General features: G+C 42.3%; 1 protein-coding gene across 10 annotated transcripts in view; it reads left to right on the top strand.

Moving 5' to 3' along the window:
• The first annotated feature begins 354 nt into the window (after positions 1-354).
• Positions 355-13,032, top strand: part of Cd47 (CD47 molecule) — a 60,023-nt gene continuing 47,345 nt past the window's right edge. For 4 of the 10 annotated variants that reach the window (XM_027412541.2, XM_027412538.2, XM_027412539.2 and 1 more), the window contains exons 1-2: positions 361-928; positions 12,220-12,567. In XM_027412541.2, the coding sequence (XP_027268342.1) occupies positions 883-928; positions 12,220-12,567 (394 nt within the window). In that variant the 5' untranslated portion in view covers positions 361-882. Of the gene's footprint in view, positions 929-12,219; positions 12,568-13,032 lie in introns of all 10 variants that reach the window. The other 6 variants (XM_027412547.2, XM_027412542.2, XM_027412543.2 and 3 more) reach the window with 6 other exon arrangements.

Genomic DNA, 13,032 nt, shown 5'->3' with positions numbered 1-13,032 from the left:
TGCCCCTCTCCTCCCCCTCAGTCCCCCGTGGTTCTCATGGTTCTGCTCTTCACATTTTAAACTACTCATCACGCATGGAACTTGTTTGTCTAACCCTGAATGGGAGATGAAAACATTAACCAACAAAGTAAGAGGAACGGACGTGGACCGCTTCTAGAACAAGTCAGGCCAGGGAGAGCGCAGGGCCAGCGGAAGCCAAAGAGCTCCTTGGGGGCCTGGACCAGGTCACAGCCCCAGCCCGGGGGCTCCAGGACCGCAGAAGAGGAGGCGGTGCCTTGGGAGGGAAACACCGTGAAAGCAGAAGCAGCGCCCACACCCGGAGAGGAGGGGGACTGGGGCTGGGCGGCTCCGAGGTCGGGGTGAGCTGGCCGCCGAGAGGGGACGGCCCGGGGGCACAGGGGCGCGTGCCGTGAGTCCGGGCGAGCGCGTGTGTCCCACGCTCCGTCTTCCAGGCCGGCCCAGGACACGAAGCCGGTAGGGAGCTGCCGAGGGGGGCTGTGAGCAGAGAGGGAGTCCAGGTCGCTCAGCTCGGGAGCAGGCTGGGTCTTGGCGCTCTCCGCCGGAGCCTGCCCAGAGCCTGGGTGTGAGGCTGGCGTCACGTCAACGAGCAGAGGCGGCCAGGAGGGGCGGAGTGCGCGTGCGCGGCTCGTTCGCGCGCTCGCTCGCTCGCTCGCTCGCCGGGTGTGGGAGCGGGCTCGGGGCGGCGGGCATGCGCACGCGCGCTCCCCGGGCAGCCTAGGCGGCCGCTCCTGCCTGTCACTGCTGCGGCGCTGCTCGCCGGTCGTTCCCTTGAAGGCAGCGGAGGCGGCGGCGGCGGCGGCGGCGGCGGCGGCTCCAGACACCTGCGGCGGCGACCCCCGGTGGCGGCGGCGGCGGCGGGAGATGTGGCCCTTGGTGGCGGCGCTGTTGCTGGGCTCCTGCTGCTGCGGTGAGTGGCTCGGGGATCCCGGAGGCTCTCGGGCTGGTGCGCTGCACCCGGGCGCCCCCGCAGGAGTGTGGGCTGCACCCCCGCCGGTCAGGCGGCGCCCGGAGAAGAGCGGAGAGGAGAAGAGAGGGTGGCGGGATGCGCGGGCCCTGCGCACCCCGAGCGCCACCGTGGGAGGGCCCCGCGGGGCATCGGCGCCCCTGCCTCCTCCCTCCTCTCGCCTTCCGTGGTCCCTTTTTCGCCCCCCGGGGGAGAGCGGGCTGAAGCTCCTCACTCTCCAGTGCGCACACGTAGGAAGACTGAGAACAACCGCAACTGTGCAAAGCTGAACTGCAAAGAAAGCGAGGGGGGCAGCTGCCAGGGACCCCCCCTCCTTTCGTACCCCTCTCCGTTCTCGGTGCTTCCACGCAGCATTTGGGGCTGAAGGACTGGAGTGGGAGGGCCGGGCCTCTTGTGATGAAGTGCGCATTTTGGTGAAGTCGACCAGAAAGGCTTTTGCCCTACCGCGTTAGCTCTGGAGCAGAGGGGACGCGATGAACCTAAGTTTCATTTCCAAACCAGCATTTTTTAAAGATTTTTTTTTCTTCCTGGCCGCGTATTTTGGTGGTGGTTGTTTTGAATCCTAAAAACAAGCTTCCTGGAAACACTTTCTCCTGACACCCCCGCCACCTCCACCCCCCCCCGCCAGCACTTTAATATATTCAATATATTCCTTGTTGTAGATTAAAGTTTTTTTTTCTCCTTTGGGGAAACGTTGTTTTTTTATTTTTATTTTTTTATTATTATTATTTTTTTTTTAGAATTTACTCAGCTGTTGCCAGTGATCTAAGGACAGTAATAACGAATCAAAACATATATGCAGCAGACTGGTCCTTAGAGCCAAAGATACACCCCCCCCCCATCTTTTGTAAAGTGGTTTGCTGTTTATTAACGTGTGCCTCCTTTGTAAAAAGCTGAGGAAAGGATAGGAATTTTTGTGACCATATACTGTCCGTCAAGCTTCATATCCATAGATTCCTTTGTGAACTTTTTTGTAAGTATCACAACAGGCTTGAAGCAAGGATAACAGCAAATGTTAAATTTGACTTAGGATAATGAATTAATTCAACGTTAAACTGATGGTTAACCTCAGTGTGCCATTGATAAAGGCCCGTGTCTGGGAACTATTTCCAAGATGCCCTTAATTCCCTGCTCACCACTTTCCCCTCCCCAAGCATCCTGCATGTTGTAGCTGATAATAATAAAGATCTGTGTTATCTGAATTGTTGGAATTAGGTGCTTTCCGATTTCAGTCATCTTTACTATGCTTGTTGCCATCGCTATCATTATAACACTGTTTTCAAATACCTGTTGTATAATCAGAGAGCTTTCATATCGAGCCAGGTATAAATTTGTAACAAAACACCAGTAATTCAGACCGTGGACGCTGAAGCTTGTTTGTCTGAAAAATAAAAATATAAACCGTATACTGATTTTTTTTTTTTTAAAGCCCGATTTTTCAAGTAGGTTAAAAAACAAAACTGTTTGAATGGTGGTTTTGGTGCTAGGAATTATGTTAGGCCTTTGTTAGCAATAGTTATGATCACATTAATTAATGCTCATTTTGCACAGTGCTAACACATTTGAATCCACAAGGAGTTGTAAAATTCAGAACTTGCACTATCTTATTGTACTTGTTATTAACTAGCAAAAAAAAAAAAAAATCAGCCCAAAATGCAGGCATTATACTTGAGTTGTTAGACATATGTAAATCAGGAAATGAATGTTTGTCTGAGATAAAATGAACTTTTGTGTGTATATCATATGTATGTTTCAAAGAACATGTATGAAAACATGCTAGCAGTCTGAGAACACAAGCAGTTATCAAGGGACAGGGAGACTAGGTTTAGACACTAGAGTGAGTATGAAAGTCATGGGTTTTTAACATTCATTTCTGCTGAAGTTGCTTTCATTTTCAATTTCATTTATAATGAAACAGGTAGCCAGGGGCCATGTCATTGTACTCTCTACAGTTTCAGTGACCTCTGTGGTAAAAGGGGAGTGTGTGGGGACTTCTAACACCCCCCAGCCAATTAAAACCAAATGCAGCCCTCTGTAATGGTTTACAAGATATGGAAGGAATGTCTGTATTCCTCCCCCCCCCCCCGCCCGTATGTCCAATTACACTTTCTTTAAGAGTATGGCAGTTTCCAGGTAGTCACTAACTAGTAAATGCAGCCTTAAATAATGTCAGTCATATATATGAACCAATGATTTTTTTTCTCCCGATGGTTGAATGATTTTTCTTTGTTCAACGTGACTTTTAAAAGTCAGGCATGCACATGATTGAGTTAAAAATGTTTTATTACCTAAATATAGCAGGCATGTAGCTGCTCACGTAAAAATGTTTTCTTCTTCTCATGAAGAATAGATGGTTTTAAAGCACAAGTTGCCATTTTAAAGGAATAAATGCCTCTGTATGTGCCCTTGTCTATGGAGCTGCAGCAGCAGTCGGGAGCAACATGCTTGTGCACTGCATTCAGTGTCTACAGTGGGACACTTCTGCTGTCATCTGGGTTTTGGCAGATAGCTTAACTTCATCAGTAAAGTGCTAATAAAAGTTTGGAAGGTCATGTCCTAAAGGCAAAAAAAAGCTATCTACCCCCTCTGTTGATACATGTTCTAAATACAAAAATCACCACAATTCGTGTTTCCATTTCAGCAATGTTCTTTCCGTGCTAGCATTTGTAGAGAACCTTTTTACCTGTCTTTGAGGTTTTTGCTGTCAAGATAAAATATAAAAGTCTACATTTTTATAGCTTGTGTCTTCAGTCTAATATAAAGCATACTCGATTATAAAGTTACTTTTACTTTGCATATGAGTGCAGTTACTCATTGGAAAAAGAACAATATTGTAAATTCAATTTTGCTAAACTCATTGTAGTGCAAAAATAGGGGACAGAGCACCCAGCAAATATGATTCTTATTTCCCTAGACCAACCTTCCTAACGCTGCAACCCTTTAATACAGTTTCTCATACTGGGATGTCCCCCCACCCCCAACACGCACACATAAAATTATTTTCATTGCTACTTCACAACTGTAATTTTGCTACTGTTATTAATCATAATGCAAATATCTGATATGCAGATATGTGATAAGTGCCCCCCCCCCAGGGTCGAAATCCACAGTTTGAGAACTAGTGTCTTAGACAGACTCCAGATGTGGAGTTTCCCTCTTTGTGGTTGGCTACAAGGAGTTGAAATTGCAATGAGAGGCTCCACCCTTCTCTGGAATATTTCATTCCACACCCATGGAGCTCTGCATAAGGTTTAGAGTCTGTTCAGAACAAGACTGTGTAGGGGGTGGGTAGTTCAAGAGAATTCATGTGCAGAAAAAAAAATAATTTTTTCATTTTCAGCAAGTGTGAGCTTATACTGCACTCCACTAAATTCTCTACAAGACTCTTAAAGGCATAGATAGAGACATATTTCAAATTTCAAATTTGTGTGTAACTTAGTAACAACTTACTTTGTAGCTTATGGAAAGGAAACAATGTTTATCTTTCCGTGGCACTTGGTGAACTTCAGGTCGTGATAAAGTCAGACTTCAGCATGTTAATACCAACTTTAAACTGCCCTAACCCCTGTGACTCTAGATTGACTATTTCGATTCTTATGAAGACACTTTAAAGCCAGTGTACAGGGCAGGGTTGCTTTGAGTAAGACGGAATTAAGTCTCCACTGAACCCCTGACCTTTATTTTAGCATCTACCAAGGAGAACTTGGACTCTGCCCTTCTCCTGTCCTAACTTAATTTTAGTCTCAGACCCAAGTTTTTCCTGCCAGGGGCTGGTTCTAAGGGCAGAGTTGTAGGGTACCATTCTGTCTCCCATGTCTTTCATCATGGATGCATCAGTTGCCTCAGTAGCCACTGGGGCTTCTCAACCCATTGGTGAACACCACTCCAAGCTGCTAATTCACTTCTTATTCCTCTGTGGAAAATGGCAGGGTAGTGTTCACCTCCCAGCTTCCCTTACAACACTACTAAACCTTGCTTCAGAGACAGTCTTCTTGCCCCCCTCTTTCAAGTAGGTCACTTTCCCAAGGGCATGTCATCCTCTCTATCCCTCTTCATAACCACTCCCTTGCAGACCTGTTCCCAGACTTTATTCCTCAGTCTTACAGTCAAGATCTTGCCCTTGCCGTTGATTTCTTCCCTTTCGCTTACTGTCATTGTCAAGTTTTACCTCATAATAAAAAAGAAAGCCAAACCCTGAGAAGATCCAAAAATCCTTGCCCTTGTCCTCACCTCAACACTTGTTGGACTTTTCTCTCTTCTTTCTGACTGAGGTTTATTTAAAGGCTCACAACTGTGGCCTTCTCATCATATCCTGGGTGCAGTTCCATGTGGTCCCACCCATCCATTGGGTAGAAAGCAGCTACTTTTGAGTCCTAGTTTGGTTTTTTCAGTGTTTAACATCCGGGTTAGTGTCTCTCACCCTGACTTGTAGTGTGCTATATTAACATGGTGGCTTGTTTTTGTCTGCTTCTTTCACTTCTTTCTGTCCCTTGACTTAACTCTCTTTGATTATTATCTCCATGAATATTAAAATTGCCAAGCTTTTGTTCTCCGCTGTTTGCTTTACAAGGACCCTACGTGGTCAATCTTCTCTATGCTGACAATCTCAACTACCATCCATGTTCCTGCTGATTCCCAAGTCTTTATAGCTCTGACCTTTCCTCTGAAATCTGAAGTCATACATCCTGGGATCTACTGGACATGGCCACTTCACTGTACCACTGGCGCTTTTAATGCTTAGACGGAAACCCTGAAAGGATAACTCCCATAAATCTTCAGCCTCTTTTCCATATAATTAATCTACAACCAGCTAGTTCCACAGACTATTTTAGCTTCCAATTTTCATTTTTCCTTTTTTATCTCCCTCACCTCCCACATCTGACTTCTGTTGATTTTGCTGCTTTGATTTTTAATGCCACTTTTTAAGGCCTTCTTTCTACTGTCATCTACCTGGACTGTTTCAGTTGGTTCTAATGGATCTCTCTTCTCCCCTTCTTACCCTCAATCCCCCTTTCATGCTGCTGTCAAATGTTATCCTTCTTAACGTTGAAATAAACCTGAGTTGAACCTTCTCTTGTCAAGTCTAAACTGTTCAGCATGACATTCAAGGAAGCCTTTGCAGATTTTCTCAGCCATTTTTCCAAACACCTTTCCTAGAGCTCACTTGAATAATTTTCTGCTTTCAGTTTTTTTCTTCTTTACATACTGTCTAGGTAGTTTAAATAACTTGTCCTTTCTTTCCCAAAACATTCCTGCTCATGTTTCAGCCCCAGTTTTGATATCCTTTTGTATTTACTTATTTATTTATTTATTTATTTATTTATTTATTTTCGTTTTTAAAGACAGAGTTTCTTGTAGCTTTGAAGTCTATCCTGGAACTCACTCTGTAGACCAGACTGGCCTCAAACTCACAGAGATCTGCCTGCCTCTGCCTCCTGAGTGCTGGGATTAAAGGCGTGTGTTACTGCCTGACTTCTAAGGCCATTTTTAAGCACATGCATGTGGCTTTTTTTGAGAAATTTTTCTATCCATATATATGCAGTTGACTTGAGAGTTTTGTATTATAACATACACTTTGCAAATCCATAAACAGGATGGTATAAGCATTGGGGATTCTCCTGACATGTAAAGAGTACTTCCTTCCTTTATGGTTTATAAACTTTCTTTTCTTCCTTTATTTTTTTAAATGTTTGCTTTAAAGTTTACATTCATAAGTTTACATTTCTGGATGCTTCAAAGACCCTTAGGATACCAATGAAGTCATCTTCCTACCTTCTGAGAGTAATGCAAATATATATAAAACAGTACCATGAGAGTATTTGAATAGGGAGCAAAGGTCAGTAAGAAAGGACACGAGCAGTTGAGTGATGATTGATAGCAGGCAGGGGACAGGAATTGTCATCTCAATGATGCTATGAAAAGAAGAGTGCAAGTAGGCAGGATGTAGCTACAGCTTTATTATGTATTTGCTAAGCATGTGAAAGGTAATACAGTAAGGCCTTCATGTTCATCTTCTCATTAAATCTTCTCAAAGTCTCTATAGAGTAGATGATACTACTACTATTCACACTTTGTAGATGAGGACACTGAAGTCTAAAAGTTAAGCAACTTGCTTAAGGTTCTACAGCTACGATGTAGGATCTGGCTCCAAAGTGGATGTGCTCTTAACCAAACTACACCACACACTCAATGCCCAGAGAAGGTTGTGGTCCCCCCATGCTGAGGAATCAGTATGTGGTAAGCCGTGTTTGTAAGAACACATTTGCCTATTCATGGGGTTCTCGGAAGGTCATTGTGATGGGAGATTACTTTGGAAATGAGAGTACAAATGTGAGGCTGGAAAGGATAGCAGAGGACCTTGTTTGTTTCCCATGCTAATGCACTTAGAATTTGGCTCAAGAACGAGGGTGGTGGGGTGTCACTGGGCAAAGGAGTACACATTTGCATTTAGAATGGTTATTTTGAGGACTGTGGAAAATGCATCGGCATTGGAGTGAAACAGTATGGAAGACAGAGGCAGAGAGGCAGTTTGGAGGTCTGGCAATGGTTCAAGGGAGAGGGGTGACAGTGTACTTCATTCATTCAAAAGGCTTCGGATTTAGAAACTATTGACTAGGTTGACTTAACAAGATTTCTCTGTGACTGAAGAAAGAGCTAGGCATCTAACTTGAATTATGGGTCCAAGTCTGATTGACTAGTAGATAATTGTAAAATATTTTAGGGAAGTGAAGATTGGGAAATACAGTGTTATATAATCTTGGGACATTGTTAAGTTTTAATTAATTGTAGCAACTCTCTCTGTGTGCATAACAGACCATTAATTAAAGTCTACAGTTTAGAAGAAAGGTGGGGTCTGGTTGAGTTAGAAAATGTGCTGATTGTTAAAACTATTGGGGTAAGGGGGGAAGGAATACTTGGCGGGAGGTTACTGTCCATGAAACACCTATGTCTTAGTTACTGTTCTTATTAGTTTTAAAAAAATGTTTAGTTGGAGCTTGCTTACAGTTACAGAGAGTGAAGCCATGGCCATCACATCACGGTGGGGACATGACAGCAGTGCAGGGCAGGCATGGTGCTGGAGCAGTAGTTGAGAGCTTACATGTTGACATCAGGAGGAAGAGAGAGAGAATCAGCTAGAGTAGTGTGGGTTTTTGAAACCTCAAAGCCCATTCCCAGTGGCATACCTCCAGTTAGGCCACATCTTCTAATCCTTCTGAAACAGTTCCACCAACTAGGGACCAAGCTTTCAAACATAGGTACCTATGGAGCCATTCTCATTAAAACCACATTAGGAATACTAATATTTAATAAGAGCCAAAGACTAGTGTTTAAAAGGTAGGGCAGTGTGGAGGAAATTTTCTAATCAAAAGCATTATTAGGGGTGGAGGGGAAAAATACGGCAAAAAAAAAAAAATGAGGAAATGCTCCCTGGCTCGAGTATTATAGAGAAGTCAAGACAAGATGAACTGTGTGAACTGGTTTATTCATATGATGTCATTGGTGATTTGAGCAAGAGCTGTCACAGTGGTAGAATAACAGGGCACATAGTGAAGTCCTCTTGACACAGAGTTTGGCAGTGCACTGAGGTCACGAAGTGCACACTGATCATTATCTTAGGATGCTGGGAAAGACATGAGTATGTGGGGCTTTTAAAATTTGGTGCATATACAATTATTGAAAGATAACTTAAAAAAAAAAAAAAAACTCCATAAATGGAATCAGGGGGTATGGAGGCTGGCAGCTTGTGAGTCCTCTAGATGATGGTCTAGAGTCAGCCACTGAAACAAGCTCGGAGTGAAGGAATTAATTTCTGGAAGGGAGGAGGAAAATCTATGAATAAAAGGGAAGAAAAAAAAACCCATGGATAATGGAGGCTGCAGGTAAGTTTGTGTGGGAAGTGTTCTGAACTTCTGGCTTCCTGGAAGGACTCAATTTGAATTAAGGAGTGAGAGTTGACTGCTGGACACTACAGGCTGAGAAGCAGAAGGTGAATTGTTTAAGAGTCATTAGAAAGGAAGAAATTTTACAAGGGATGTCTAAAAACATTAGGAGCCCAGGTGAGCAATGACTATAGGACAATCTCCTGTTCTCTGGTAGCAATGTAAATTTTCTTAGAAACCTGCTAGACGGGTTGATTTTCTGCCCTCCACAGCACTTTGTTCACGCAGAAAGAGCCACACTTGTGACCTTGTGTTGTATAACCTGCTTACATTCCCCATAGGAGAATTCTAAGTGCCTCCAGATAAGTCCCACTTATTTTTTTTTTAATTACCATATCCTTCCATCGAGGCAGAGTTTTATCAAGGTTACTCTTAACAACTGCTGATTGCATCTCTAAGTTTCTGAGGTGAACACACATGTACTGTAACATATGGATCAGACCTCTGCCACTGCACAGCTGTGCTCAAGACCAACTTGGGAGCATTCTGTTGGCACCGTATTCATGGAAGTTGTGGCATCCAGTATTTTTGGCATTTGATATAAGTTAATCCTCCCAGCTTCTTTGGTAATTTGCCTGTAACTCCAGCATCATCTTTGGCTAAGTTTCCCTACTCTGTGGAATAGACTGTTACAGTGTATGTTATCTATATGAATTTTCCTATGTTCATTATTTATGGTCATTTACTCTCTGGATTAGCCAGTTTTTCCTCTCTTTGCTTTTCCATCAAGAGGCAATGGGCAAAATATAAAAGCCCATATCAGATGATGTTACTTAGTGTTTTTAATACAATGTTTGTATATTAAAAAGTTGTATTTAATATTTGGAGGGACCTTTTGAGCTACTCTTGTTTACTAGTTATTAGTATAAAGGTTGCCTTGGTTAGCCAGGTCAAATTTACTTTTCACTTTATTGACAGCATGTATTCTGTATAAACTGCTTCAGTTATGAAATGTTTTTACTGAAAGAAGTAATACAGTACAGTGTATTCCTTGAAATATGTATAACAAGTTACAAAATTGTAGAGTGCTTGCCATCCACTTCCTTCTTACCTGGGGTCTTCTGGGGAAAAAATATCTCATAGGATAACTGAGCCATCCACTTGTGTCTTCCAGAGAAGAATAATTTTGAAATGACTCATATGAATATAATTTTTAAACTTTGAAATGATTCATGCTGTTATAAAATGGACATCAAAGTTTTAATTTTAATCCTTAAAGAACAAATCAGAAAGTAGGCAATCACTTTTGAAGGCAAATTGGTAGAGCAAACATATTTATAGGCAAGCAAGAATGCTGAACGAATTTATTAATGGATGCAAAATTGGTCAGTATCTTCAGTTTTCTTTTTTAAGTGATGTTGTTTGGAACCCTCTTCCATGAGGTATAAATTGCTTGCAAAACAAATTTCTGTCTCTGTAGAAAAATCTTGTTCATGACCCTCAATTCCAACAACTTACACAGTTGTAGGTACCCAAGTTGAAGTCAGTAGTAGCAGAGCCCGTCTAGAATCTGATGATTGCAGAAGATCTGCTAGGTAGTTCCCAGCACCCACTGACAGGACACTCTGGGAACCTTCTGTCCATTTCAAACTCTTCACAGGTCTTTTCTAATCCCCCCTTCCTTTGTAGATGTGGCATCCATCACCCCCTCCTCCCCAATTTCTCTCTGTTCAATATGGTCCTTGCCTTCAGTGGCTCTTTTTCCAGGGAAATAATTCAAAATTCCAAGGGTGTAGAAAACATAATTGGCCATTCAGGTTTTGCCTGGGGCTTCCTAGTATGTGGGTGGCTAAAAATCTAGAGAACTGGGAAAAGTTAGCCTGGATGCCCCAAAGGCTGCTTCAAGTGGCACATTCTCAAGAGCATTCAGAAGGCCCAGCTCATGACAGTAGATGGCACAGTGTCCAGTATCATGCTATTGCCCTGTGTTTGTGCATCATAGTGTTGCTTAGGGAGCACTTCTTAGATGTTTTTTCCTGTGGTGCTCCCCAGTGTCCTAGGAGGCCTCCCACCGTTTGCTCTGATCCTCTTTATAAAACTATGCTCTAGAAAAATGAATTACTTAAGACTACACTCCAGAGTGTACCAGGCAGGGAGCTTGGTCTTGAATTTTCTTGAACATAGTCCAGACTGTATTCTGGTATATGTCCTTGTATTCAACTTGATGGGTATTTATTAATAATCAGACTCTTACAGTAACATCTTATGTCCTTGATTTTATTTCTAGTTTACATGGAAGGAGGAAGTATTAAAGATTAATGGAGTTAATGTTTTATATTCCTTGGCACTTTGGGTTTTGAAAGAAAAGTCAACAAGCTACTTAGATAAGAGCTTGGATAAATGGCCAAGTTATACAATACAGCTGGAGTATTTCTGCATCTTGCAGTTTGAATTGAATGGTGAGCCTTGCATTTACTCTAGTCACTCAGGCACCCATGGTAAGTCTGCTACTCATGCCTTATGCCATTAAGAAGAGCCAATGAGTATACTCTACTCGTTAGCAGCATCTGCTCCTGGTTTCTTCTTCCTTGGCTTTTTGAGTAGTTTATGGTTTATTGGAGGAAGAAATACCTGTAATCTACATTTCAAAATTGTCCTGTAGATTCAATGAAATGTCGGGGTAGGAAAAATGCCATTCAATTGTGTGTAATCCTTTCTGAGACTTGCATACAAAATGTCTATCGCTCTCTCTTTTGCAGTGGGAAATAGCCACCGAGAACATTTTTTTTTTCCTCGTTAGTATTCTAAGACTTTCCATCCTCTTGGAAAGATAAGATTTGATTCATTCGAGTTGCTTTGTATATTAAAGTATAATAGAGCTGGCCACTTTTTTTTTTGGTTATGCAGCCTGAGTGTAGAGATAAATTTCATATCACTTTAGCAAGTTCCATCTAGAAGAAGTGTATAGAAGTTGAGCCCAAATATACTTGGCTTTTTTGTTCAGAATGTTTCCATATTATACATATACATATATATATATATATGTATCAGTAAGTAGATATGGTGACTTCAGAGCTTTCAAAGCTAGATATCATACCTTGCATTTTCCAACACAGTTGGTGAATTTATTCCCAAGATGGATGGTAATGTATACCTTGTATTACTAAGACTGAATAAAGAACTTACAGTCTGCTGGTATACAAATAATTTATTGCCATTTTCACTTTGTTCCTATATTGCTTGTTTAAATGAACAATTGAAGTATTTTACTTTACCTTAACGGTTTATAATACACCTAAGATAACATATCACATATGCAAATTATAATGAATTATTTTTGCATCTGTTTTCCAGGTTCAGCTCAACTACTGTTTAGTAACGTCAAATCTGTAGAATTCACTAAGTGCAATGAAACTGTCGTCATCCCTTGTATCGTCCTCAATGTGGAGGCACAAAGCACTGAAGAAATGTATGTGAAATGGAAGTTAAACAAAACATATATTTTCATCTACGATGGAAGTAAAAACAATTCTACTGTAGAGACTAACTTTACCAGTGCAAAAATCTCAGTCTCAGACTTACTGAAGGGTGATGCCTCTTTGAAAATGGAAAGGCAACAAGCTGTCTTGGGAAACTACACATGTGAAGTTACAGAGTTATCCAGAGAAGGCAAAACAGTTATAGAGCTGAAATACCGTATGGGTAAGTGATGCAGTTTGCCTGTTCTGAAACCTGTGTTAAAAAATGATTGCCACTGTGGGAGTACTTTGAGGTGGGACCTTGTAGAGGCCACAATGAGAGATTAAGGCATTTATCAGGTGGGTGGGTTTATCATCCTTGAGAAAGCAAGCCTGACAGTCTTGTTTTTTTTTCCCTTTCCCAGACACACACTCGCTTTTTATCCTGTCCTTACATTGTGTTGTGTGTAGCACAAAGACCCCTACCAGAGGTTGGGAAGTTGCCAACAGCATGTCGTGGAGCCTCTCAGTCCCAGAACTAGAAACCAAATTAATCTGCTTATAGATCACCTATCCCAGTACTGTTAGAGCAGGAGAGCAAACTGAGTAAAAAAGTGGGACTTACCTAGAAGCCTCCTATGTCCTGATGAAACTCACCCTATTAGAAAGAGAGCACAATAGTAAACAGATGGCTTGGCTCACAGCTGTT

Source organism: Cricetulus griseus, chromosome 4, assembly GCF_003668045.3.
Source record: "Cricetulus griseus strain 17A/GY chromosome 4, alternate assembly CriGri-PICRH-1.0, whole genome shotgun sequence".
NCBI classification, from domain to species: domain Eukaryota; kingdom Metazoa; phylum Chordata; class Mammalia; order Rodentia; family Cricetidae; genus Cricetulus; species Cricetulus griseus.
This window is presented reverse-complemented; position numbering and strand designations above follow the sequence as displayed.